This window comes from Scardinius erythrophthalmus (assembly GCF_964197995.2).
Source record: "Scardinius erythrophthalmus genome assembly, chromosome: 19".
Taxonomy (NCBI): domain Eukaryota; kingdom Metazoa; phylum Chordata; class Actinopteri; order Cypriniformes; family Leuciscidae; genus Scardinius; species Scardinius erythrophthalmus.
This window is the reverse complement of record NC_138239.1, coordinates 27,826,574-27,853,556: the sequence shown is the minus strand read 5'-3', so window position 1 is coordinate 27,853,556 and position 26,983 is coordinate 27,826,574. Positions and strand designations below refer to the sequence as shown.

General features: G+C 36.6%; 2 protein-coding genes across 5 annotated transcripts in view; both read left to right on the top strand.

The window, feature by feature from the left end:
* The first annotated feature begins 2,082 nt into the window (after positions 1 to 2,082).
* On the top strand, positions 2,083 to 24,302 carry shprh (SNF2 histone linker PHD RING helicase). Of its 4 annotated transcripts, none has more exons than XM_081394389.1 (30): positions 2,083 to 2,131; positions 7,076 to 7,669; positions 7,790 to 7,919; positions 8,375 to 8,593; positions 8,684 to 8,762; positions 8,901 to 9,051; positions 10,522 to 10,618; positions 10,853 to 11,109; positions 12,227 to 12,853; positions 13,580 to 13,831; positions 13,935 to 14,013; positions 14,904 to 15,067; positions 15,158 to 15,414; positions 15,515 to 15,636; positions 15,735 to 15,823; positions 16,396 to 16,488; positions 16,572 to 16,679; positions 16,781 to 16,923; positions 17,012 to 17,185; positions 17,551 to 17,613; positions 18,243 to 18,468; positions 18,560 to 18,697; positions 18,790 to 18,891; positions 19,891 to 19,962; positions 20,037 to 20,225; positions 20,380 to 20,472; positions 20,560 to 20,646; positions 21,249 to 21,427; positions 21,563 to 21,643; positions 23,288 to 24,302. In XM_081394389.1, exons 2-30 carry the CDS (start codon positions 7,085 to 7,087, stop codon positions 23,382 to 23,384), a joined length of 4,953 nt encoding a protein of 1,650 aa, XP_081250515.1. In that variant the 5' UTR covers positions 2,083 to 2,131; positions 7,076 to 7,084; the 3' UTR covers positions 23,385 to 24,302. The 4 variants fall into 4 exon arrangements, with proteins under 4 accessions (XP_081250515.1, XP_081250517.1, XP_081250514.1 ...); XM_081394391.1 differs by lacking the exon at positions 2,083 to 2,131 and adding an exon at positions 6,387 to 6,548 and having other exon boundaries at positions 13,589 to 13,831; XM_081394388.1 differs by lacking the exon at positions 2,083 to 2,131 and adding an exon at positions 6,387 to 6,548.
* The window catches only part of LOC308707754 (pancreatic secretory granule membrane major glycoprotein GP2), a 9,853-nt gene continuing 6,345 nt past the window's right edge, over positions 23,476 to 26,983 (top strand). Inside the window, exons 1-4 of the mRNA XM_081394394.1 lie at positions 23,476 to 23,541; positions 25,276 to 25,907; positions 26,355 to 26,443; positions 26,546 to 26,650. Coding sequence (XP_081250520.1) covers positions 25,826 to 25,907; positions 26,355 to 26,443; positions 26,546 to 26,650 — 276 coding nt within the window. The 5' untranslated portion in view covers positions 23,476 to 23,541; positions 25,276 to 25,825. The remainder of the gene's footprint in view (positions 23,542 to 25,275; positions 25,908 to 26,354; positions 26,444 to 26,545; positions 26,651 to 26,983) is intronic.

Below are 26,983 nucleotides of genomic sequence, written 5' to 3'. Positions count from 1 at the left end.
AGATTTTTGTGGAAAAAATCTGGTTTTCAACAGAAAATAATTTTATTTGAAAAATGCTGTGGTCTCTCTCTCTCTCTTTCTCTCTCTCTCCCCCGTGATTTTGTCTATATCGCGAATATAAGACGACCCCCCCATTTTTCAGCCTATTTTTTAGGACACTTGAATTTGAGTTTACATTTGAATTAAATTTAGTTTGGTCAATATTAAACAAGGATTTGATCATGCCTTCGTGTAACCATAGGCCGTTGGCACTCTCTGCGAAAAATTTTTAACGTAATGTACATAAGTTATATTTATATTAGTTATATAATTTATTTTACATTAAGTATTTTAACAGGGTTGTTTAATAAAACCCATATGATTACTTTGATACTTTATTTGAACAAATAATTATTGCTTGTTATAAGCCTATATATTTAGGTAACACTTAACAATAAGGTTCATTAGTTAACATTAGTTAATGTATTAACCAACATGAACTAACAATAAACAATAAATTTTTAACTGTATTTATTAATCTTTGTTAATGTTAGTTTAATTTTTTGTTCATGTTAGTTCACAGTACATTAATGTTAACATACAACCTTTGATTTTAGTAATGTATCAGTAAATGTTGAAATTAATATTAACTAAGACTAATAAATGTTAATGAACCATATTGTAAAGTGTTACCTATTTGTATTTTTAAGTCATTTTTAAAGGCTGTTGTTCACTTGGATCTATTTTATTACCACCATTTATCCGATTACTCGATTAATCGATGGAATAATCCATAGAATACTCGATTACTAAAATAATCGATAGCTACAGCCCTACTTCTGGTCATTCCTAGGATATCTAAGTCCACTAACTTGGGGGGAAACTAACTAACTTGAGGCTTCTGGTCATCCCTAGGATATCTAAGTCCACTAACTTGGGGGGAAACTAACTAACTTTATTTTTCTATGTACATTTCTGAAATGCACTTTCTGTAAAGGAGGGAGGGCGTTTTCACATTTAACTCCTAAACCCTGGAATAGTCTTCCTGATATTGTTCGAGGCAGACTCGCTGTCTCAGTTTAAAACTAGATTAAAGATGCATCTCTTTAGCCAAGCATTCACATAATGATTACCTTTTATACTACAGTTAAATCGGATCAAATGCATTAATATTATGAACAGCAGCTATGCTAATTATTTCCCATCTGCTTTTCGGTTGTTACTGATACACTAGATGTCGCCTTCGCTACTGCAGTTCATTGGAACGAAACCGTAGCCAAGGCGACATCTATGTATATATCTATACCCGCCCGCGCCGTCAGATCATTTGGACGGTGTGCTGTTTTCAAGAGATAACAACGATATAAATAATGTTCATTTTCTCACAAAAACCGCTCGTTTCGTGTCTTAGGCCATCAATGTGTACTTATGATGGGGAATTGTTTCATTTGGACGATGGGGAATTGTTTTAATTTGGACTCTGTGCTTGTGTTTTGAGACAGTGACCATCGACCTGCATTATATGACTGACAGACAAGAACGGTTTGACCTAAAAATATCAAAATTGAAACTACTGCGGAAACAAAGACACCTACATCTTGGATGCCCTTGAGGTAAGCTAAAACATATCAAAAATTAATTTCAAAGTGAACTATCCCTTTAACAAGGAAGTGAGCTGATTGTCAAACACTTCAAGCCCTGACGAAGGCCTTGTTGGCTGAAATGCGTAGGCATGTTTTTATTTTATTAGACAAGCCATGGATAAATAAAGGCTTTTTAATCTTCATCCTCCTGACTGCCTCAGACCCTTATCTCAAGATATATGTGGATCCCTTCACTGAAGAGCACCAGAGGTATACACACACTTTTACACCCAAGAAGCACTCACAGCATTTTTCTGCTTTTTGTATCTAGACATAACACTGTTAACACAATTTTTTGCCTTGTTAATTTTTACCGGATTGGCACCAGCCTTCCACCGGCACCTCTGGGTCACAGCTGAAAGCATGATCTTCATGCCCGGGTGCCGGAGGTCCTCCTTCATGGCGTTCACCAGCTGGACGCTGCTGACCTCCCCCATGTCGTTGCCGAGTGGGAGAATAAGGGGAGGAGTCCTTTCCACCTATATGAGGAGGCTGCAGACCTGAAGCCGGTAGATCTACGCCCCAAGCAGTTTTATGCCCCAGGCAGTTTTACGCCCCTGCTGTTCCTTATGCGTCCAGTAGGGGGGATATACTGCGAAATAACACCATTAAACGCTCAAAACTTACACATTAATAACCGTCCCGTTCATAGACTTTGCCCAATTTTGTGGTTTTTGTTCATTTAAATATAAACGTTACAGCGTAGATCTGCACTATGGATTAAAATATCTGTAGATATTCAGTTAGGCTTCACTCTTTACACTCAGCCTACAGAAGACTATTTGTTTTTGTGAATTAAAAAATTTATAATTCACATAGTTGGATCAGATGACAAGTAATGATATATGACCTACTGTAGAATAGTTATATATGACCTACTATGGAATAGTTCATTGAATATTGAATATAGAATATTCACTGTATGTTTTTATATACAGGAGACTGAGTGATACTGAGTGAATTTATATAAAGTTACATTTAGATATTAACCATATTTAGCCCATTAGGCATACAGCACCGTGTAATCATATGGATCCTCGATTAAATATCTGCTGTACTATTTACTATTAGTCATCATACAGCTACAAAACAGTGTCCTACATAGCATTTTATGAAGACAAACAATTTAACCCTTTTCTAAAATTCCAAGGGCCATTAAGAAGAAAGAGACAATATTGTTGTTCACAAAAACATTATTTATCAACACCATTTACGAATTATGATGACTCCTGTAGATGACTCCCCTATGGCTTGCCAATCTTCTTTAACTGTTTTTCTATCCTCCTGTCAAAGTGCTTCTGCTCACTGATAAAAATAAAACATAAATAAACATTAAAAAATTCACAAGCAGCAGGACTCACTGTTACATTTTGTATAAAATTCCTGAATCATTAATTTTTTATCACAGTTGCTTTGGTGCATTTCTCAGATCACTACTGAAATTTTCATAACTACTTTTGAACAAATTGCCAATGCTTTGGTAAATTCATGCAATTAATTATGAATTCCCTTGCTGCTTCCTAATTGATCAATTCATTATTTCCTTCATTAGTGAAATTCTAAATACACCTCCGCAATTCATCAATTCAGGACACATTTACAAAATAAAGTGTAATAGGAATGTATTGAAAACATGCTTAACAGTTTGACAACTAGTCAACCATTTTGCATTTAATGACTTATGCAAGGAACTAATGCCTAGATGTTTTGAGGAGTATGACAATTCAACAGAGAAATAGTATAATAGGCCTACATTTTGATCAACATGACATAAAGAGTTGATAATGTAGGAAACAGCAGAGAGTTGTTACATTATTAATTGCATGAATGTACCGAAGCATTTGCAATTTGTATAAAAAAATGAGAAATTGCTTTTATGATGTGCACCAGTGACAAGATGATGTGATTTCAGTTGTGATCTGAGAAATGCACCAAAGCAACTGAGATAAACTGTAAGACTTATTGGAGACCCTGCAGAATCACTGTAGACCCCCTATAAGAGTCACAGACCACATATCTGTGGGTATTTCATAAAATAAAATAAAATTAAACATTTAAAAAATGTAAAAAGGACATCCATGGTGAATTTGATCTTGTCACAGTGTGTGTGGGTGTGCTGTCCAGAATTTATGTCAGGTGAGTGAAGATCAGGAGCAAATTGATTGCAATCCACAAAGTACAATGGCACAGGCACTTGTTGGTGGAACACTTTTGGAAAAAGTGTCAAGACACTTTGATTTCTTTTGGCCAGTGATGATGGACTGTGCAGAGAAAATTGAAAATGACATTAAAAACATGTCCATGTATGTCTCTGTAAGTCATTTATTTACTAGAGAAGCTATTGGTTTGGAATGCAGTTTAAAAAGAGAGATGGGCGTTTTATAGTTTCTACAAGTTTAGAGAGAGAGAGAGAGAGAGAGAGAGAGAGAGAGAGATTTTCATTTCCTTAAAGGAACACTCCGACTTTTTGAGACTTTAGCTTATTCACATTATCCCCCAGAGTTAGATAAGTCCATACATACCTTTTTCATTTCTGTGCGTTCTGTAAGTGTTATTTGACGCACCCACCGCTAGCCTAGCTTAGCACAAAGACTGGATGTAAATGGATAGTGTTAGCATAGTAATCCCAATAAGTGACAAAATAATGCAAACATTTTCCTATTTACATGTTGTGATCTGTATAGTCACAGCGTGTACAAAAAACAAGGCTATATGAGACAGAGACCATTTTTAATCGTATAAATACTGGGAACTATATTCTCACTCGGCGTAGGAGCACAGCTAGCGTTACTTGGGCGGAGTGGCTACTTGGGCGGAGTGATCAGCGCAGCACACGAGACGCCCTGTTCTGTTGATGGTTCCGTAAACAAAACAAACGTGACTAACTCGCTAGACGTGACTCATGATCATGGCTGACTTTGAGGAATTGTCAGACTCAGAGGAATTTTACTGTGTATCAAACCAAGATCCCGAACCATATAGGTTTGAGCCAGAATACACAGATGAGGAGTTACAAACTTTGGAAGCTGTAAGACAAGATGTCGAACAAATTCATTAGCAAGTTGAATGTTATAACGTTAGTCCTGAGAGTTACATTTAGCGCCGCTCATTTGTTATTGAGCGATACAGTGTGTTCATGACAACACAATAATAACAATAAAGAGGATACACGGAGCCCCTATTCACGTAATAATTTCACTAAGTTTACATTACATTAGCATGGCACTGTTACAGTATGGCTAATGTTAGTCATCTCAAAACATAACGGAACACTTACCGCAGCAACAGGTGATCCAATTTGTCCTGTCTTTATCGATGGGATGGCTGTATCCTTTAGCACACGTTTCATGGTCCGTGTGGCAACTTGCATTTTTTCAAAATAGTCGTCCTCAGTGAAATGTTCTGAGCAAACTAAATACTTCTTGATGGTGTTTACAGGTGTGTTTGGAACGATACCCAGAACAAGTAGCCATCGATTCATCAGGTCCGCGTTTTTGGTTGGAATTCTATGAAATATCATAGTATTACCTGGTCTCCCCTGTTTATTGTCGCAGCTCTTTACAATACAGCGAACACCCATGACTGTAAACTATAAATTTACTATCTAGTAATTGCTGACTCTATTACTCCAACTCTGAGCGAACTCTCTGCTCCTCACCACAGGGCGTCTCGTGTGCTGCGCTGATCACTCCGCCCAAGTAGCCACTCCGCCCAAGTAACGCTAGCTGTGCTCCTACGCCGAGTGAGAATATAGTTCCCAGTATTTATACGATTAAAAATGGTCTCTGTCTCATATAGCCTTGTTTTTTGTACACGCTGTGACTATACAGATCACAACATGTAAATAGGAAAATGTTTGCATTATTTTGTCACTTATTGGGATTACTATGCTAACACTATCCATTTACATCCAGTCTTTGTGCTAAGCTAGGCTAGCGGTGGGTGCGTCAAATAACACTTACAGAACGCACAGAAATGAAAAAGGTATGTATGGACTTATCTAACTCTGGGGGATAATGTGAATAAGCTAAAGTCTCAAAAAGTCGGAGTGTTCCTTTAAACTTCCTCTTAGGTGTAGTGTTGTTCATAAAAAAAAATAATAATAATTACCTTGCAAGGGATCTCGGCAGCTGAACAAATATTGAGAAATCTCTTTACTGATTAAACTTTTGATTGCTTTATTAAACTTTTTATTAATTACTGTCATTTACTGGCTTCTTTCAGGGTGACCGGGTGTCTTGGTCTCTTTTATATGATTAGTATATACATTGTGTATGATAGATTTAACTCATAGTCTTTGCTAAACTCTGTGAATGGCATTGCTTTTGTGATGTTTTATTACTATAGGCATAATCTACACATAATTTTGTGTTACGTTAAACAGTTGTCGCCTACACAATCATTTTTGTAGTGTCATAATTATAATTTTTTTTTTTTAATAATATTATAATTATTAAATCCATACACAATGATATAGGCTATAGCCTAATCATTCTCAGTCTGAATAATTACTATGTATCTATAAAATAATTCTAAACAAACTCTTAACATTAGCAAAATATTTAAAAAGGTATGAATACAGATATCTGCAGAAGCACCAAGTCCATCATAATAAGCCTTCAGATTGTAATATTTCTACTTCCACGTCACCCAATTTTTCAAACCATTTAATATCTACCTAAAGATATTATATGAAAAATGAGTAGAAGAGTCCCATACTCGGCTGTAAAACGCTGTTTAGCGCCATCTGGTGTTTGAGATATTGCAGTGCATTGGCATTGTTTTGGTTCAGACTGACGTCGCTTCCTGTATTTTAAATATGGCGGAGAAACGCATGAAAATGTCGCGCTGGTTTTGGAGCTTATAAAAGTTATTTTAGGACATTTATTTGCTGCTGTCAAGAACACATCCCAAAGCAAAACAAAGGTACATTTCGACTGCTTATGAAGCGGTATACTGATAGTCAGTAATCTGCAGCGTTTGACTGAATGAATGGAATATCATTTCAATTCTGATATTGTTTATTTACACTGACGTCCTACGGAATTCCTTTCAGTTTACTTAAAAAAAAATATCATGCATTTGTCTATTTACCAAGTAACTGTATTAGTGCCGTAACGTTAGCATGTCACCACAATTGTTTGTGTGCAGAATTAAATAATAGAATTAAAGCTGCAGTCTGACATATTGCAGTGTAATATAGTGCAGAATACGTGATTATGTAAAGGAGAGAATGTGTGTAAGTTAGTTTTGTAACTGTAAGAGATTTTTGTTTGAACATCTGTACATTTGTGTTTTATTTGCACTAGCCTATGTTTCTTAACAACTGATATATTACTCCCAATACTGTTTCAAATTGAAGTGGTGTATAATTCTGCTCATGCATTTTAATTCAAGAATTAAAATGGTAAATAAATAGGACAATTCAACTTTGTGTCATCGTATCTCTGCAGGTTTCCACTATGAGCAGCCGGAGGAAACGTGCGCCGCCGGTGCGCATGGACGAGGAGGCCAAGAGGAGACTGGAGTGGAATATGCTTGAAGATCGGAAAAATGAAGGAGATTGTGAAGAGATTCAGGAGTCAATCCCAGCACTGTCGGACAGCTGTCAGCCTGGACCAGTGCTTGAGAGCAACCAGGAAGAGGAAAGCCGGTGTTTTATATCTTCTGCAGGCACAGAAGAAGGACCATCAGAAGAGCGTCCAAGCTGCTCCATACAGGATTCTCTTCCAGATACCATAGAACTGAATGTGATCCCCCTTTCTGCTCTCGAACAGGGGTGGAACGCGCTGATTGGAGAGTTTGACCTGTATCCAAAGATTCCTTTTGTGCTCGGAGACGATTCCTTCTGCCTGCAGAAAACAGGTGACAATCTAAGTCTGAGTCTGGATAGTCATGAATTGGAGGTTGAGACAGGCAGTAGTGGTCCTCTCTGCCCTGTGCCGATTGAATGTTCCTTTGGTGGAAAATTGTTGGAGGATCTGGATTGGCTACAGAAGAGAAAGGTCATTAAATTGTGCCATGCTTCAGGAGATGAATCAGTAAAGGTGTGTATTTCAAAATCATCAGGATTGAGCGGTTTTGTGACTGTGGATTCAATACTCCCATCATTAAAACGTAACATTAACGAATCACTGTGTTTTCTCTCCATCTGCTTTTTTGAACAGCTGAAAATTTTTCTTCTCGAATCAGGATTGGGAAGACCAGAATTCCTCAGTGAAGGAAATGGGCGCATTAAAAAAGCCAATCAGCTTCTGCAGAAATTAATGGAATTCTTCTATGACTTCATCATCCCCGGTAATCTTCAATATCATTTTTATATGCCACCATTTAGATTCCCAGCAAAAGCTGAGGGGGTCACATCAAAATTACATTATTTGTTATTTTGTCAAAGCAAACAGGAAACATAATTACAGCAATACACTTGAGCCTGGAGGTGGAGCTGCACTCCAAGGCCCACAAAAATTTAATTCGAACAAACAATAAATAAAAAAATGATTAAAATAAATAAGTAAATAAAATATCATAGCAGTACAGTAATATTTTAGACATTTATAATATGTCTTTTTGCAGGATGAAACTATAAACCTACCTGTGAGATTCATGGTGCTAAAATGTATTTTTATTTTTTATAAACTGTAGGATAAGCTGATATTATGCATATTCTGTGCATAGACATTAGTTCCTGTAACATTCTTTTACGATTTGACTTTATTCCAATGTGATTTTTGTTTATATATATATATTTTTAGAGGTGATGGACAACGAAGAGGAGGAGTGTGACACTGATCTGGAGCGTCAGAACGTTGAGGAGCTGTACGATCATGTCAGACACCTCCACCTGACAGAAGCAGCGGAGCAGAGCTTCGACGTCCAGCACCCGGGCCTCATACCTGTGCTGAGACCCTATCAGACTCAGGCGGTCAGCTGGATGCTGAGGAGAGAGAAGTACAAAAGCAGCAGCTCTCAAGGTTTTTCAAAGCTTTATCATCATCTTTGCTGTATGTCAGTGCATGAGAACAATTCTGTGCTAATGTACAGTCTTTGTATTCCTTGCACAGAGCAAAGGTTGCATTTTCTTTGGAGGGAAATTATCACGATTTGTGGCAAAAAACTCTTTTACAATCCTTACTCTGGATGGTATGATTCTTTTTCTACTTTGAGCAGTATATACTGAAACTGAAGTTAAAGCAGATGTGCATGAACTATCCAATTATATCCATATCATTTAATTTTGTAGATCAGTCATTGTTCTAATTACCTTGACCTCAATCACAGCTTGATCCGAGAGTTTCCTCTGGCTGGAGTGGACTGGCCTGGTGGGATCCTTGCTGATGAGATGGGGCTTGGGAAAACCGTGGAAGTACTGGCTCTTATTCTGTGTAACACCCGGCAAAACCTGGAGCACGGGGTTCTCACTTTACCTGTGGTAAGTTTACAATTACATGTGCCCTTAAATGCTTGTAAATTATTTTTACAGAATGTAATACAGTAATGTAATTTCAGTAACACTTTACAATAAGGTTCCATTAGTTGGCGCATTACCTAAATATGTTACAGCATTTAACAATAAACATATACAACTCTTCTTTGTTAGTTCATGTTAGCTCATGTCCATTAAATAATATTATCATATACAGCTTTTGATTTTAATAATGTATTAGTAAATGTTGAAATTAACAATAAATAAAATGAATAAGTGCTTTAGAAGTATTGTGGTAGTACATTGGTAGTTCATGTAATTAATATAGGGGGCGCACAGGTACTGCAGGGAGATCAGCTGGGGAAAAAAACGAAACAGTTGTCGCAATGGCGTTCAAGTACATAAATAGCGCCTCCCGCTCTGCTTTTATAAAGTGGTGCTGAATACTAATTCCACTGAATCGTTCTTCTTTAGACTGTTGACGTAGAAGTTCCTCGTCATAGAAAGCAGTTTTTTTTTTAAGGTTTAAAAGGGATAGTTCACCCAAAAATTGTCATCATTTACCTACCCTCAAGTTGTTCCAAACCCATAAGACTTTTGTTTTTTTGATGAAAGAGCAGATTTTTAATCACTTTAATGAAATTCGAAAACATTCTGTCCCTCCATTGACAGCTACGCAACTACCAATTTGATGCTTCAAAAAGTTCATAAAGAGATCGAAAAACAAATCCATAGGAATAGAGTGGTTTAGTCCAAAATTACTGAAGAGATATGATCACTTTTATGATGAACAGATTGAGTTTAGACTTGTATTCACATATTAACATTGATTAGCAATCATAAACAGAAGCTCAACCGAACCTGCTTGATGCGCGAGCACAAACCTCATTGGTTCTTGCAGAAGCTCAAACATGATGCGTAACACGAGAATGAACCTCATTGGTTCTTGCACATCAAGCGAACATGCTTGAGCTTCTGTTTACCACAACTGATATGTGAGTTGATCAATGTTTATATGTGAATAAAAGCCTAAATTCAATCTGTTAATTATATAAAGCAATCAAGTCTCTTCAGAAAATTTTGGACTTAACTGCTCAATTCATATGGATTAGTTTTACAATCTCTTTGTGAACTTTTTTAAGCGTCAAAGTGGTAGTTGTGTAGCTGCCAATGAGGGACAGAAATCTCTCAGATTTCATCAAAAAGATCCTAATTTGTGTTCCTTCAGTCCATCAGTCTTACAGGTTTGGAATGACATGAGGATGAGTAATTAATGACTTTTCATTAGTGGGTGAACTATCCCTTTTTAAAGGGAGGGCGTGACCAAAAAAGTTTGAGAACCACTAATTTGCATTAATAAATGTAACCTTATTGTAAAGTGTTACCGTAAAAAAATTCTTATAAATGGCAAGGTTTTCCAGAATTTTTTTTTGTTTTTTTGTTGTTGCTTAACTGTTGTGTCTCTGTCCTCCCCAGGGACAATCTGTGAATTACTTTGTCCCTCCTCCACCATTAGAGAAACAACGAACCATTAAACATGAGGTGAGACCCAAGGAGAAGATCATTTATCCAGGTAAAATGTTTTTAAACATGTTTCATTTATCAAATGTGATTTAACCAAACAGGACATGTTCTTGGATCAACATCCTGATTGGTCTTGGAACAGCATTCATGCTATTTTTGTGGTAGGGAAAAATATTTTCGTGTCACAGGTTAGATAATGTTACAGCTAAGGTTGTTGATCCAAGAACATCTCCTATGTGTGTATAAATAATTTATAATAAGTTCACTTCCTCTCTCTTTTCAGCTGTTCGTGAGATGCTGTTGACTGCGATCAAGGAAATGAAGGTTGGGAAAGGAGCGTCAATCAATGTCATTTTTGCGTATCTAAGGACCATGTACAAGTACGACACCCTAAAGAACCGTAACCACATTAAGAAAATCTTGACCAAACTCATTAGTGAGAACATTGTGGAACAAATCAAAGGACGAGGGCTAGCAGGATCCTTCAAACTGGGGAAAAACTACAAAGAAAAGAAGAGGAAGCCCACCGCTCATCGAACTGTGTGTAATTTTCACTTATTCTACTGAGAGTTCTAAAAAAAATGTGTATTAAAAATATGGAAAACAGCTATTATTATTATTATTATTATTATTATTATTATTATTACTAGTATTATTATTATAACCGTTAGTTAACCAGGAAAGAATCTCTTTTACAGGATTGGCCAAGACAGGCAGCCAAAAAGAACACGCAACCAATACAAATAAGATATACATAGAATATACAACATTATAAAAATGTACAATTCTGTGACTCATCCTCCAATTCTCGAATAATAGATATAAAATGTTTTAGAGACACCATATTGTATAGCTTTATATATCTTAAATTATTAATTATTATAATTATGATTAAATATATGTTTAAATATACATATATAGTAGGATAAAATTAATAGTTACGTCTTTAAAATCTGATTGAAAAAGTTGATAGCAGCTACTAATCTTATTGTGCATGTAAGGAACTATATTATCTAGCACAAGGATGTTACTTAAAGGTAACACCCAAAAATGAAAATTCTGTCATCATTTACTCACCCTCAAGTTGTTCCAAACCTTTATGAATTTCTTTCTTCTGCTGAACACAAAAGAAGATATTTTGAAGAATGTCTGTAACAGCTGATGGACCCCATTGACTTCTATGGTATTCTTTTTCCTACTTTGTAAGTCAATGGAGTCCATCAACTGTTTGGTTACCCATATATTTCAAAATATCTTCTTTTGTGTTCAGCAGAAGAAAGAAATTCATACAGGACTGGAACAACTTGATGGTTAGAGTTAATGATAACAGAATTTTCATTTTTGGGTAAACTATCCCTTTAATGAATTAGCTTAATTTTTTTAATTAAAAAAATAGGAGTCACAATATGACGTCACACTCTGCGTGTATGTTTTAAAAAACATAATTCAACATATAAACAACACTTTTTTAGTAGACCACAGGTGTTTATTTCAAATAAATTACTAAATGCTAAAAATGAACAATAATTTACGTTGCATTTACAATCCTGCAGCATTTTTTGTAATTTTATTTTGTAGTAACCATTTTGGGGGGGGCAACTCTTTAAATGTGTAGAATGGAAAATGCACTTTTTCATGTTTTGTACTATTTCTGCAGAAATCATTTGACAAGGCCACTCCCAGGAGAACATCTCGTCGAGTTTCTGCTCAGGATAAAGAGGCATCGCTGGCCTCTTATACCACAGCATCAGATTCTGAAGACAGTGTGGAACCTCCTCTCCTCACAGAGGAACTGAAGTGTAAGTCAGGTTCCCTTCTGGACGCAGAGAATCCACAGCAGAAGACGTCAGTAGACATCGCAGATGACGATGATAAAGAAACGGCAGACAAACCCCAACATCAAATGACAAAAAACATCCATATTGAGAGTACTGAAGCAGATCTTACTCAAAACTCAAAGCCTGAACCTGAAACCCCAACTAGAGCGTCTGTGATCCCGTTTAACACCTCAGATTACCGCTTTGAGTGCATCTGTGGAGAGCTCGGCTTGGTGGACTATAAGCCTCGGGTTCAGTGCCTCAATTGTCTGCTGTGGCAGCACGCGGAGTGTGTCAACTATAAAGAGGAGAACCTAGAAACAACCCCGTTTTATTGCCCTCATTGCCTGGTGGCCATGACACCGGTGTCTACTGGAGCCACTCTTATCATCTCACCCAGCTCCATCTGTCACCAGTGGGTGGATGAAATTAACCGGCACATTCATACTTCCTCCCTTAGAGTGCTGGTAAGGACAAACTAGAGAGCTACTACTACTATTTAGTTAGTTTAACCAGTAGTGGGGACCTTGATTTTTTTTTGATTGCATTGTTTTATTTAAAAGACTTAAAGCTATAGTTTACCCAAAAATGAAAATTCTGTCATAATTTACTCACCCTCATGTTGTTCCAAACCTGTATGAATTTCTTCCTTCTGCTGAACACAAAATAAGATATTTTGAAAAATGTCAGTAACAGTTGATGTTACTTCAATTACTTCCATTGACTTCCAAAGTTTTTTTTTTTTTCAATGCTATGGAAGAGGGAAAAAATAGAGAGGGATTGATAAAGGCAGTCAGAAGAGAGAAAGATGACAATTTGTCCATCACTCCCACAGCCCCCTTTTTGTAAATTTTTTCCACTCCCATTTTTCGTCATTGAATGCAAAGGTAATCTAAAACAAAGTATAGTGTTATAAATATATAAATTAAAAAAAAATATATATATAACAAACTTTGCAGGATTTACAATGCTGATGACCATTAAAACACATCATCACAGTCTGTGAAAAGGGTTCATCAGAGAAGAGATGTCACTGCAAGAGGGAGGGGAAGTTATGTTGATTAAATATTACGAGGGTGTACAGTCTTATTATAAAAAATAATAATAATGATGTGCACGCATAAATCACTTGTGATTAATACGGCAATATTCCATTTAAAATATTTTTTTTTTTACTTGAAACTTGTTTTTAGGTGTATCAGGGCGTGAAGAGACACGGTTTCATCCAACCCCACATTCTGGCTGAGCAGGATGTGGTCATCACCACTTACGACGTGCTGCGCACTGAACTCAATTACGTCGACATCCCCCACAGCAACAGCAAAGACGGCCGTCGATTCCGCAACCAGAAGCGCTACATGGCCATACCGAGTCCTCTAGTGGCCGTGGAGTGGTGGCGCGTCTGCTTGGATGAGGCTCAGATGGTGGAGTGCACCACAGCTAAGGTCATCACATCAGTCACATTAATATTACTGATATTTATCCTGTTCATTTTTAATCTCAGAGATGGCACAATCATTTTTATGAAATAGTTTTGTATCTGTACAGGCAGCAGAGATGGCTTTGCGTCTCACATCTGTTAATCGTTGGTGTGTCAGTGGAACACCTGTGCAGAGAGGATTGGAAGGTGAGCAGAATTAATATTTCATTCAAAAAATATCTTGATGTGTATATATACATACACACTAATGTTCAGAAAAACATTTGTTCTGCTTGATATTTTCGTGGAATATATTGTACTATTGGGTGTTTATAAATGCCAAGTTCTGTCATGAAACTCTAGATGGCGCAGGCTGGTAGGTCCTTAACTCAATTTGTAGCGATCACATTGTTATCTGTATAGCGCAGCTGATTGGGTGCTGTTGCATCAGCGGCCAATAAGCTGCAGCTCAACATTCAAATACTGGTAGTGTTACTGTTAGCAGTCTGCAGCGTGCTTTTAGAAACCCTCCACCTTCCCCAGCTCTACCTGCATGTGTGTTTGTGTTTTATGTATACATTTAAAATAAACATCTATTTTTAAATAACCAAACAATCTTTTATTCAAAATGTACAATGTAAAAGCAAAATGCAGTAAATTGGAATAGTCAAAAATAACCAAGAGATGTTTTGCTCATTTAATAAACTCATGGAAGTATTATATTTTAAAACAATGTATTTGTATGTGTAACAATATATTGCAATAAATAGCAATATTTACCAATATCAATGTATAATTTTGACAAACACATTTTATTGTATAAATATTAATAGTAAAATAACTGGCTGTACTGTAGAAGTGTTTTTCAGAGAAACGAGTATGTGAACTCAGCATGTTTCCTAAATATCTGCAAACATATTATGGTATTTTTGTGAAAAAGTTACATACAGCACCTTTAAAAGAACTTCCCAGTTCATTTGACATCTTTGCTACTGTGGTCACAAATAAAATATCGTCAGCAATGAATCAGCCTAATTTATTCAGATGACAGTTTTATTATGTGATGATAATGGTTTTTTGTTTATGTTATGTTTTAGACTTGTATGGTCTTGTCCTGTTCTTGGGAGTTGATCCCTATTGGGTGAAGTACTGGTGGGACCAGTTACTCTATCGCCCATATCGCCAGGGCAATACAGGACCACTCTACAATGTCATTGGTCAATTACTGTGGCGATCTGCCAAAAAAGATGTCATTGATCAGGTTAGCAGGTTAAATCTTTGACTTTAATTGTCTAATCTTAACCAACATCTCATCTGTGCTTTAATTTGGTGTCATATACTTCATTTCCAGATCCAAATCCCCCCTCAAACAGAAGAGACCCATTGGCTCAACTTCTCCCCAGTGGAAGGACACTTTTACCACCGTCAGCATGAGGTTTGCTCCCAGGATGCTCTTGTCAAGCTAAGGAAGATCTCTGACTGGTCACTAAAGCTGGGTAGTTTGGACCGCCGTACCGTCACTACCATATTATACCCTCTTCTGCGTCTACGCCAGGCCTGCTGCCACCCGCAAGCTGTCAGAGGAGAATTTCTGCCCTTCCAGAAGAGGTTCTTAGAAAAAGATTTTAGATGTAGTTGATCAGTTTTTTGGGAGATGAAGTGTTTCGGTTCATTTCATCCACATTGATTTGTTTGTTTCCTGTTCCAGCACAATGACAATGGAGGAATTGCTGAAGTCGTTGCAGAAGAAATGTCGGGTGGAGTGTGAAGAAGCCCACAGGCAGCTGGTGTGTGCTCTGAATGGACTGGCTGGAATCCACATCATTAGAGGTGTTGTGAGCCTTGTTTCTGAACACCTACAGTATTTATGTACCTGTACCTGCCTCGACTGCTGTAGACGTTAATCAATGGTTTCCTGTCCTTGCCAGGAGAGTTTGCAGATGCAGCGGAGATGTACAGGGATGTGTTACGATCATCTGAAGAACATAAAACAAGACTGAAAACTGATTCCCTTCAGGTAAATCATTCTAATTCATTCATGTCTGTCTGTCATTCTGTTCTCTCTATCCATCGTTTTTTCTGTCGTTCTATTCGCTCTATCTATTGTTCTGTCTGTCATTCTATTCTCTCTATGTTCTGTCTCTCTGTCTGTCATTCTGTTCTATCTATCGTTCTATTCGCTCTATCATTCTATTCGCTCCATCTAATGTTCTGTTCACTCTATCTATCTATTGTTCTATTCTCTCTATTTATTAATGTTCTCTCTATCTACTGTATCATTCTATTCTCTCTATCCATCTATCGGATTGTCTGTCGTTCTATTCACTTTATCTATTGTTCTGTTCGCTCTATCTATCGTTCTATTCTCTTTATATATCGTTCTATTCTCTGTATCCATCTAATGTTCTAGTCGCTTAATCATTCTATTCACTCTATCCATCCATCCAGTTCCAAATCTTTTTTTTTCTTTTTTTTTTTTTTACTTATTTCAATTAATCATACCAAATTCATCTTTATTGTTGTTTTGTACAAAGTTTATTGTTGTTTCTCAACGTTATTGGGGATTTTTTTTTTTTTCTGAAATTATAGAGGCTTCATGCAACCCATAATCTGATGGAGCTTCTAAATGCAAAGCATCCTGGGATTCCTCCAACCCTGAGAGATGACAGTCTCAAAGAAGAGGTTGGCTTAAATATAATACATTTTTTAATAAGAAAATTAGTTCAGTCTGCTACCATTTCTAGTTCCATGTGTTTTCATCCTAGGCTGAGCAGCTGAAGCAGCATTACATGGCGAAGGTGAATTCAGAGGTTTCAGAAGCACAACAGAACCTGCAACCTGTTCTTCAGCACATTAAAGAGCTAAAACGCAAGGTAAAAGCTCAGTTATCATTGAGCTTATTTTTAATCTCAGTGTTTTAGTTGAGTTTTTTTGTATTCAGTTTAATAATTGATAATTGTGTGCTTTGCCCTAGGTGAACATTCGCTCTCCCTGGTGGCTGGATGTCATACAGCAGGCCATTCAGTACTCCATGGATGATGACCTTGTGGGCCGCATCCAAAATGAGCTCACTTGCAGTTATAAACAACAAGCCAACAAGCTCTCTTTGGCAGACAAGTAATCTTCCACCATTCACTTTAGTCATTTTTAACAGACAAATATTTTTTAATGCATAAATTATGCATAAATTGCGTCTCATTCATAGGTTTCGAGATGCTCGTGGTCTTCAGTTTCTGCTCAGCACTCAAATGGATGATTTGATGAAATCACAGAAAACGGTCCAGGATGCTGTAAAGAAGCTGGAGGGGCCGCCGTCTCAGCAAGTCATCGAGGAAACAACACTTTGCCATCTACGACCTGTTCGACTGCCACTGAACAAGTAAAATCTTTTCAATGTTTTATAGGTGAAGTGCATACTTTATATTACAGTAGCAGCAGGACCAAACTGAATAGGAAAAATAATGACTGTTTCCAAACAATGTGATTCAAAAATCTAAGGCCCCTAGTGAAAATGGATGAATTTAAAGTGTACTACATTTTTCATTGCACATTGTATATCAATAATGCATTGCCTCTATGTTCCATATGTTATGTAACTGTCATTGGTTTTGCATTTTTTGCTTTGGAGTTTCTAGAGTTTAAGAAATTACATATTACACCTTAAAAGTCATACTTGCAAATTGTTGTAATTGTTGTTGTTTATTGTTGTTGTTAAAATGTGTTCTTTTAATATTTGTTCCATAGCTGTGTGTTTTGCAAAGCTGATGAACTTTTTACGGACTATGAATCAAAACTTTTCTCTCACACGTAAGTTATATCACATTAAATCAGTTGGTCATTAGATATTTAGCAATTTATGATATTTCACCAAGAAATTAAAGTTCTGTCATCATTTACTCACCCTCATGTCGTTCCAAACCCGCATGACTTTTCTCTCTTCTGTTGAACACAAAGGAGATGCTTAGCAGAATGCTAAGCTGCTTTCATCCATAAAATATAGTATCATAAATAAAAGTATCATAAAAGTTGTCAAAATGACTTAATGCATTATATTCCAAGTCATCTAAACCAATGAAAGAAAAGTCATGGGTTTCTAAAGATATTTAGGTAAACTGTTCTTTATAAAACACTATATGCAGAAAGTAAAGTCAGTAAACTTTATTTTTTGGTGACACTTTACAGTAAGGTTTCATTTGTAAACACTAACTACATTAGTTAAGATGAACTAACAATTAACAATACTTCTATAGCATTTATTAATCTTGGTTAATGCTAACATGAACAAACAACTAACAATTGTTTTTAACATTAACGAAGGTTAACAAATGCTGTAAATATATATTGCTCATAGTTAGTTAATGTAAAATAATGCATTAACTAATGTTAACAAGTCAGACCTTATTGTAAATGTTTTGTTTTTTATGCATTTTGGGCAGAGTAAAGGGGCAGACGGCCATCTTTGAGGAAATGATTGAAGATGAGGAAGGTCTGGTAGACGACAGACTCCCCACCACCAGTCGAGGATTGTGGGCGGCCAGTGAGACAGAGCGAGCCCTCAAAGCCACCCTGTCCTTCGCCAAGGTCCGCCGCTTGGAGTCTGGCCTCATAGAGGAGGGAAACTCCTTCATGGAGCTCTTTGAGTCCTGGAAGAAAGAATATAAGGTTTGTGATCGATTTCTCATTGCATGATGAATGAAGTGCTTGAATGTATTCATCAAAATGCCTGTCTCACGAGCATCTGGTGCTCTTTCAGCTGCTGCATGAGTACTGGATGTCACTGCGGGATCACGTGTCGGCCATAGATGAGCTGGGCATGGCCACCGAGAGGCTGCGTGTGCGGTTACCTGATGAGCCCAAACCCAAAGTGCTGCATATCATAGAACCTCACGAGGTGATGATGACAAAAAGAATCCCATCTCTCATCCTAAATGTGACTTAAGAGAAGTAAGAGTCTTTAGTTTGTCTCTTTTTACATGTGAACAGGTGGAGCAGAATAGGATAAAGCTGCTCAATGACAGGGCAGTGGCCAAATCACAACTGCAAAAAAAGCTTGGGCAGTTTCTCTATCTCAATAACCTGGAGAAGGTAAAACATGATGTCTTTCTCACTTTAAAGGAACTTTATTTAACATTTAGTTACGTTTTTGCACAAAAGTCCAACCATTTTCATCCTCTCTCTGAACCTTAGAGCTAAGTATTTTTTGCTACTATACCTTTAAGAGTTCTATCTTAAAGGGATAGTTCACCCAAAAATGAAAATTAGCCCATTATTTACTCACCCTCAAGTCTCACCCTCAAATGTAGATGAGATTCTTGTTTCAGACGAACACAATCAGAGTTATATTAAAAAAATGTCCTGGCTCTTCCAAGTTTTATAATGGCAGTGAATGGCCGTTTCTGTTTTGAAGTCCATAAAAGTGCATCTATCCATCATAAAAGTGCTCCACACAGCTCCGGGGGGGTTAATAAAGGCCTTTTGAAGCGATGCGATGCGTTTGAGCCATTTTGAGCACTTTTATTATGGATAGATGCACTTTTATGGACTTCAGAACAGAAACAGCAAAAAGAAGAATGTCATATACACCTAAGGTGACCTGAGGGTGAGTAAATCATGGGCTAATTTTCAGAAATTAGAGCACATTTAATAAGATAGATGATGCATATAATTGCATATTCAAACAACATTTCAGATAATTTGTAATACAAAACAATTGTCTCTATGTACTGTGATTTAGTGAAAGTCTGGTGAAATCTATCAGTAAAATTGTTTACCTTATTCACCTGTAGTGTCTTGTCTTAAAGATACATTACACAACTTTACATGACTGACTGATCTGTCTTCATGTGAAACGAGTAGAAAAGTCTCTAGTTTAGCTTCTACAAAAGTTCTGGGTGGATTAGGGATGGTATTTTACTTTACGATGTAAAATTGAGCCTGTCTACATAGCATATTCAAACTTTTAAAAGAGCAAGAAAAATCCTGTTTTGCATGATATGCCTTTAAGACACTGTGTACTTGTAGTACATGTATAGATTAACAAAACTGTTGCACTTGATGTAGTAATTCATGTATTGATTGATTCAGTCTCAGGATAAGTCCACTGGCGGTCTGAATCCAGAACCATGCCCAATCTGTGCTCGATCACTGGGTCAAGAGGTAAAATAAAAACAAAAATGAGTTTGTCAAGTGTATTTGTATGTATATATTCTGAGGGTGTTTTTGATTGATAGTGGGCCGTACTGACCTGTGGACACTGTTTCTGTAACGAGTGCATCGCCATCATCGTGGAGCAGTACAGCGTCGGCAATCGACGTAGAGCCATAAAGTGCGCCATATGCCGGCAAACCACTTCACATTCAGAGATCTCGTATGTGTTCACCACTGAGAGCGCCCACCAGGGGCAGGACATCCCTGTGAAGGTCAGAGGCAATTCCTGCTTTTTTTAGGCTTTTAATGTTTTGCAGGTACAATGCAGGTAAATACAAGTGTACTTACTGGGATGAAACACTGATGTGATATTTTCAGGCAGGTCAGATATGACTGTGGCATCTCTGTAATCTCTTTACCCTGTAGGGTAGCCACTCCACGAAGGTCGAAGCTGTGGTTCGAGTCCTAAAGAAAATCCAGATGACCGACCCGGGAGCCAAGTCTCTTGTGTTCTCCACGGTAACGCTCTCATTAAATGAGTTACTACATCAAACAGCAGACTACAGCTCTTAACCTTTGACCTTACATTTACGCCTCGTCTGTCAGTGGCAGGGCGTGCTGGACATCATTGCGAAAGCCCTTTTCGACAACAACATGGAGTTTGCACAAATCAACGGAATTCACAAATTTCAGGTTTGTGTTGAATATGATTCATGACAATGTAGCAACAAAACGTTAGTTTTTTTTCCCTTTGCTTTCTGTAATTAATAAAATATCTCATTATAAAACAAGTAGAGACACTAAAATGAGCCATGTTTCATAAATGTAATTTTTTCTGTTACTTTTAAATACCCAGTGTTTTTAAAAATATATATGTTTATTTATTTGTTTATTTTTATTACTTTAAAACAGTTTTTTGAAGAATTTTTATTTATTTAAATGAACTATATATTTAATTTAATTGATTTATCATAAATGAGACTATCAAAACTCTGGAAAGTAAATATATTTTGGAACTGTTTTTTAATTATTATTTTTGGTTTATTTATCTATTTTTGTAATTATTTATTTATTTCAGATAAGACTATGAAAACTACGCTTTCTGTAGATAGAAATTCAGATATAGTTGAGTTCAGTTAATGGTTCATGACAATCTTAATATGGCCAAATTTTATCCAAATAATTGGATTGTTTGATTATCCCTAGTTACCACTGCATTTCTTAAACCACAAAGCTGTCTCCCCGTAATACATCTAAAATGTGAAATATGATGATAGGTGCATTAATTTTTTTAGGAGAACCTGAGTGCTTTTAAATACGAGGATAAGATCAACATCTTGCTGATGCCGCTGCACACGGGCTCAAACGGGCTGAACATCATCGAGGCGACGCATGTGCTGCTTGTGGAGCCCATCCTAAACCCCGCCCACGAGCTGCAGGCCATCGGAAGAGTGCACCGGATTGGCCAGACCAAGTAGGCATCAACCCATTCACAAAGTGTTCAGCATGCTCAACACATCTTTTATCAATAAAATGGCACAATAAATAAAAATGAAAACTAGGCCTGTGATGTTATCAGATTATTACATTTTTTTAATCTATTTTCCAGATCCACGTTTGTTCATCGGTTTCTGATCAAGTCCACCATTGAGGAGCGAATGCAAGCCATGCTAAAAACAGTAGAAAAGAGGTGAGTCCTTGACACACAAGGAGGGCATTTTAAACAAACAGTCCTTGAAATCAAAATTGTACTGACTTTTAGTCTATGTGTGTTTAACCCTATGCAACCATCCCCAAGTGCACTGCTAGAAGTTCCCCTTTTTTAAACATCTCCCACCCTAATTCCCTGGTCAACACAGGAAAGAAAACTGCATTTGTCAAGCCACTTAATGGGATCAGAGTAATTGTACTTTTTAAAGGGATAATTCACCCTAAAATGAAAATTAAGTCATCATTTAATTGTTCTTATGCCCTTTATTTTATGGACCACGAAAAATAAAAAAATGTCCAGCTCTCGCTCATCCATATTATGGCAGTGAGTAGTGACCAGCATCAAGCTTTTTTTAAAAAGACACAAAAGTATCACACAGTGATCCCATGCTGTATATTCCAAGTGTTCTAGGCGTATACGATATGTGACACTGGATCACAAAACCAGTCACAAGTCGCACGAGCCAACAATGCATTATATGGGACAAAATTATCGATTTTTCTTTTATGCCAAAAATCATTAGGATATTAAGTACAGATCATGTTCCATGAAGATATTTTGTGAATTTCCTACCGTAAATATGTAAAAAATGTATTTGTGTGAGTGAATGCAGTACAATCGCGAACATAAATGGACAACTTTAAAGGTGATTTTTCTCAATGTTTTGATTTTTTTGCACCTTCAGATTCCAGATGTTCAAATAGTTGTATCTCCGACAAATATTGTCATATCCTAACAAACCATACATCAATGGAAAGCTTATTTATTCAGCTTTCAGGTGCATAAATCTCAATTTCAAAAAATGTACCCATGTGACTGGTTTTCTGGTCCAGGGTCACATAAGGTTTGGTGAAAAACAAATCTAAATTAAATGAATTATTAAACAAAATTCTTGACCTTGGCCTTTGGTCTGCTCTGCATGCCTGCATGGCATGTGCGTTCATGAGACTTTATAAGCGCCACAGTTCACCCCGTCTCGCCCAGACGGTGGGGTCCAATTATCAGATACACAGAGTTCCTGTCCGATGATATCTGACTCAGTGAAGAAAGTATACCAATAACTTTTTTTGGGATTTCTGGGCATTGTGTTTCATGTCGTGTTTTTGTTAATCTTGATTTCTCCACAACTTGTTTACTTTTTCTGGGTGAGGCGCTAATAGAGGGACACTAATGCGCCCATCGTCAAACCCTATTGTATACCCCGGAACACTTGGAGGTAAAAAAAATTTTAAGGTGATGTATTTACACGTTACTACATGTGCTTACTATAGTAATAACAGTAAATTATGCATAATAACAAGTAACTAACCCTAAACCAAACCCTAATTTTAACTCTATAGTAAGTACATGTAGTTAATATTACTCAGTAAATGGTAAATGTTAAACTTGACGCTGGTCGCTGTTTACTGCCATAATGTGTACGAGCATGAGCGGAACTTTTTTTTTTTTTTTTTTTTTAATTCTCCTTTCTATAAAAGAAAGAAGGCTGTATGCCATTTGAACACCAGCAGGGTGAGTAAATTATGACTTGATTTTCATTTTGAAGTGAACTACCCCTTTAAGTCTTCTGCATATTTACATTGTTTACTGAAAATGACCTTGACTAATCAACATCTTCTTCAGTCATAGTTCCACGTCCATGAAGCATTCGGAGGCCTCCGTATTTACAGTGGCGGATCTGGCCGAGCTGTTCACAGAGGATAGCGAGGCTCTTGAGTAAATGTCTCAGTCCAGAGGCCAGTAATGTGAACACTACACTAACACCAGCCAGGAGACGAACCAATATGTTTGCTTTGCACATTCCCCTTTCTATACGACCTGTACCGTGGTGTAATTTATTCATTATACTCAATGTGGAAAAGAAAATGATTGAATGTGTAAGTCTTGTATCTCTGTTTGTTTTCTAGATTGATTGTTTTCTAGATTGATTGGTAGTAGGTGCGATTTTTATTAATGCCTTGTGCATAAACAAATGTTTTTTTAATAATGTTTTAAGGATCGGTATTTAAATTAGAATACATTTCTAATGTTAAACATGCTGTACAGTGGATGCGTTTTATCATTAGCACTCGTGTATTTGTGATTATTCGAACAAACGTTTTATAAGAAGCCCACTGTAATTACAGTCTGTCAATCTGTGCTGTAAAGTTGATCATTCCAGTAATCACAGATCGTGTTATGCGCTTGTCCTGTTTTATTTTTTAATCTAAATGTTTTTCCATTATGTTTAGGAAGGAAATCGATTGACTTTACAGCACTGATCTTTGTGGGAGTGTCTTCCCGTTCAGACGCTCCATTCAGTGGGTTGTCTGCGTAAAGTCGTAGCAGACCACGTAGGAACATTTATCTGGTGCTATTTGCAAGACAAAAGACACGTGATTCAATGTCTGTAAAACTCATCCAATAAAGGACCACTTGTAAAAAGTAAAACCAGAAAGTAAAAAGAAAAAAGAGACTTTCTTTGTCTTGGAATTATTATGCACAAAGACAGAGAAACTGAATTCTTTCTGTTAAGCTGTACTGAAAAATATTCTAATGTCTTTTCATTATAATATCAGTTTGTGATAACCAAAATACAGTCTTGCACATTTTTGAATGGAACAAAATTATCCAATAAATTGATGGCAGAAAGAGAAGCATTTTTATTGTATATTTCCGTTGTGCAGTTTGCAATGTACATTGGAATGTAAGTTTCTCTCTCAGGGAAACATGCTTAGCAGACTGATCATTTTATTGAATATCCTCTGAGAATTCACTTCAGACATTGATTCAGGGTTTCTGCAGGTCTTAAAAAGTCTTAATTCACCCTTACACAAATTAATTAATTCAGAGCAGAAAGTCTTAAATTCATAAAGTTATGGCATTAAATGTTGCAAACATTGCAAAAAATGTATATCTTCCTCAGTGTTTTTGTCCTGTTTTCCAATACAAATATCGAAACATTTTTGATATGTTTACTTGAGATGCAAATTAAGTCTTGGAAAAACAAAATGAAACGAGTTCATGCTTAAAACATGAACAAATATCTGTTAATGAGTTTCCCTTTGAATTAAGGTGATTTTTCGGAGCCAGTTGGCATATACAGTATTTGTTCTTGCTTTAAGCAAAACTCACTTCGTTTTGATCAATTTCACAGAAAAAAAGACTTCATATTCATTGTCAAAGTCATATTATGTCTCCAGTAAATGCATCTTGATTTAAGAATCTTTGGACAATGCACTGAAAAATACTGAGGAAGAACATCACTTTTTTGCTGTGTGATCAGAAGAAACAGTGAAAGTTATGTCCATATTCTAGTGGTTGAGAGCAGATTTATTCAAGGTATTATTTTTATTTTGGAAAATGAATTAAAAAGTAATGGATATCTGTTGGAAGTTGTGTTTTAAAACTCTAAAGTGTTGCTAATGCAATTCGTGTTTCTCCCTAGACATTTCGAGAACATATTGTCAATATCCCTTCAATTTTGGTCATAAAAAGGTCTTGAAAAAGTCTTAAATTTAAGTCTTAAAACCTGCAGAAACCCTGTTGACTGCAATGCCATCATTTTGCATTTTACCATCTAACATTTGAAAATCTCCCTGAATGACTGACCTCTTTCTCTGTCCAAACAGTCTTAAAAACATCAACTCCATTGCAAAGGTGTCACTGAACTGCCCTTGACTCAGTCTGATGGGATTTCTTTTCAAGCGAGTCGTTGGGGTTCCCGAAACAGTAAAGCGTTTGCCATGCCCTTTAAAAACCTATACAGACAAAAGAGTGAGATAAAACAAGACACTGCCCCTGAACCTCTATTCCCTTTGCATGACAAACAAACTCCTTGTCGACCAACGCACTGAGACATGTAGTGCAGTGTCTGCTAAGTGGGTTGTTAGTAGTATTTTTTTCTGCTTTTGCCTGAAATCTAGTTGGTCGGTGTTACCTTGGACTCCCCCCAGCCTTTCCTATTCATGTGTGGAATCTCATTGTTGGTGTGGACATCATTCAAGCCGCTGTTCCAAAGCGACTGGAGGTTCCCACTTCATTAGAGCTGTGATTTGAACGGCTGGAGAGAGTCTGGATCTGACAGCTAGTCGAGGTGATCGCCGAGAAGATTTGGTGGAAAGGGCCGAAGACGGAACTAAATTTCAGGGGAGAAGAAGCCAGAAAGAATCTGCTTCAAGGATGACACCTGTTACTCTGGCGCTCACATTTTCTTTGCTCTCAATATGGACAGTAACTTCTGCTGTGCAGTTTGAAGAAAAAGGTAAGTCTAGTCAAACACCTGCATTGAGAAATATTCAAATGCAGTAAGTCTAGTCAAACACCTGCATTGAGAAATATTCAAATGCAGTTTTATTATTACATGCATATAAACCAGTTTGGATTTGGGATATACATGTTGGCAAATTTTAGTAAAAGAAACCTTAAAAGAGCTAAAAATGCACTATTTTATGTATAATATATTTATATTTTAAAATGTAAAATGTTATTTCAAAGTGTTTATATAATATATATGTGTATATATATATATATATATATATATATATATATATATATATATATATATATATATATATGGATAGTATTCTTTGTTTTGTTTTAGTATTTTTTTTCTTTTGCAGCACTTAAGCATGTACCATTTCCATTATTATATATTATATGTATTATAAAATATGCTAATATTTAAACATTCCTTTCTATTTTGTCCTAGAACTCAACGAGACTGTCATTTGCAACAATGATCAGATGCAAGTTATCATCCCTAGTGTGTTTTTTCTCAACAAAGAGCCGCCTGTTTACGTACGTTCGTGCCATATACCATTTATTTCACAAATAATTCAATCAATCACAATAAATCATGCTTGAACTTGAATTCATCTTTCCACTGTCATTTCTGCTCAGGTTTGGGATTTGCAACTGAATGATCCTGACTGTCGAGGTGTTGAGGTTGGCAACGACTATGTCTTCAGCATCAAGACAAACCTCACAGACTGCGGCACTATTATGGTAATCCTCATTAGTGTTGTCAAGGCATTACGTATAATCATAAAACCGCTTCAGACAATCCCGAGGACTGGGGAACGTCCTCAGCCAATTAAAAATTGATGTCAGAACATTAAAGCCTCTTAAAAAGGTTGTAAACACTTGTTGCATTAAGACAAACTGCAAATTGGGCCTCTTTTGGGCTGTTAAACCTAAAAATACAAACAGTAAATTTCCTTATTTTACAATCCCTTCATAGGCTGAAAGGTGACCGTGTGCTTTATTCATAGAATAGACCTTCAAAAAAAAAATCGAATAATCAAATGCTATACGTCTCAAGCATGTTCATAATTATGT

Bases quoted from the DNA above. Each gene is read 5' to 3' on its own strand.
- shprh (XM_081394389.1), top strand. From the start codon at position 7,085: ATGAGCAGCCGGAGGAAACGTGCGCCGCCGGTGCGCATGGACGAGGAG. The intron at 9,052-10,521 runs GTAAGTTTACAA...TGTCCTCCCCAG, and splicing joins GGGTTCTCACTTTACCTGTG to GGACAATCTGTGAATTACTT. The intron at 17,614-18,242 runs GTAAGTTATATC...CATTTTGGGCAG, and splicing joins TCAAAACTTTTCTCTCACAC to AGTAAAGGGGCAGACGGCCA.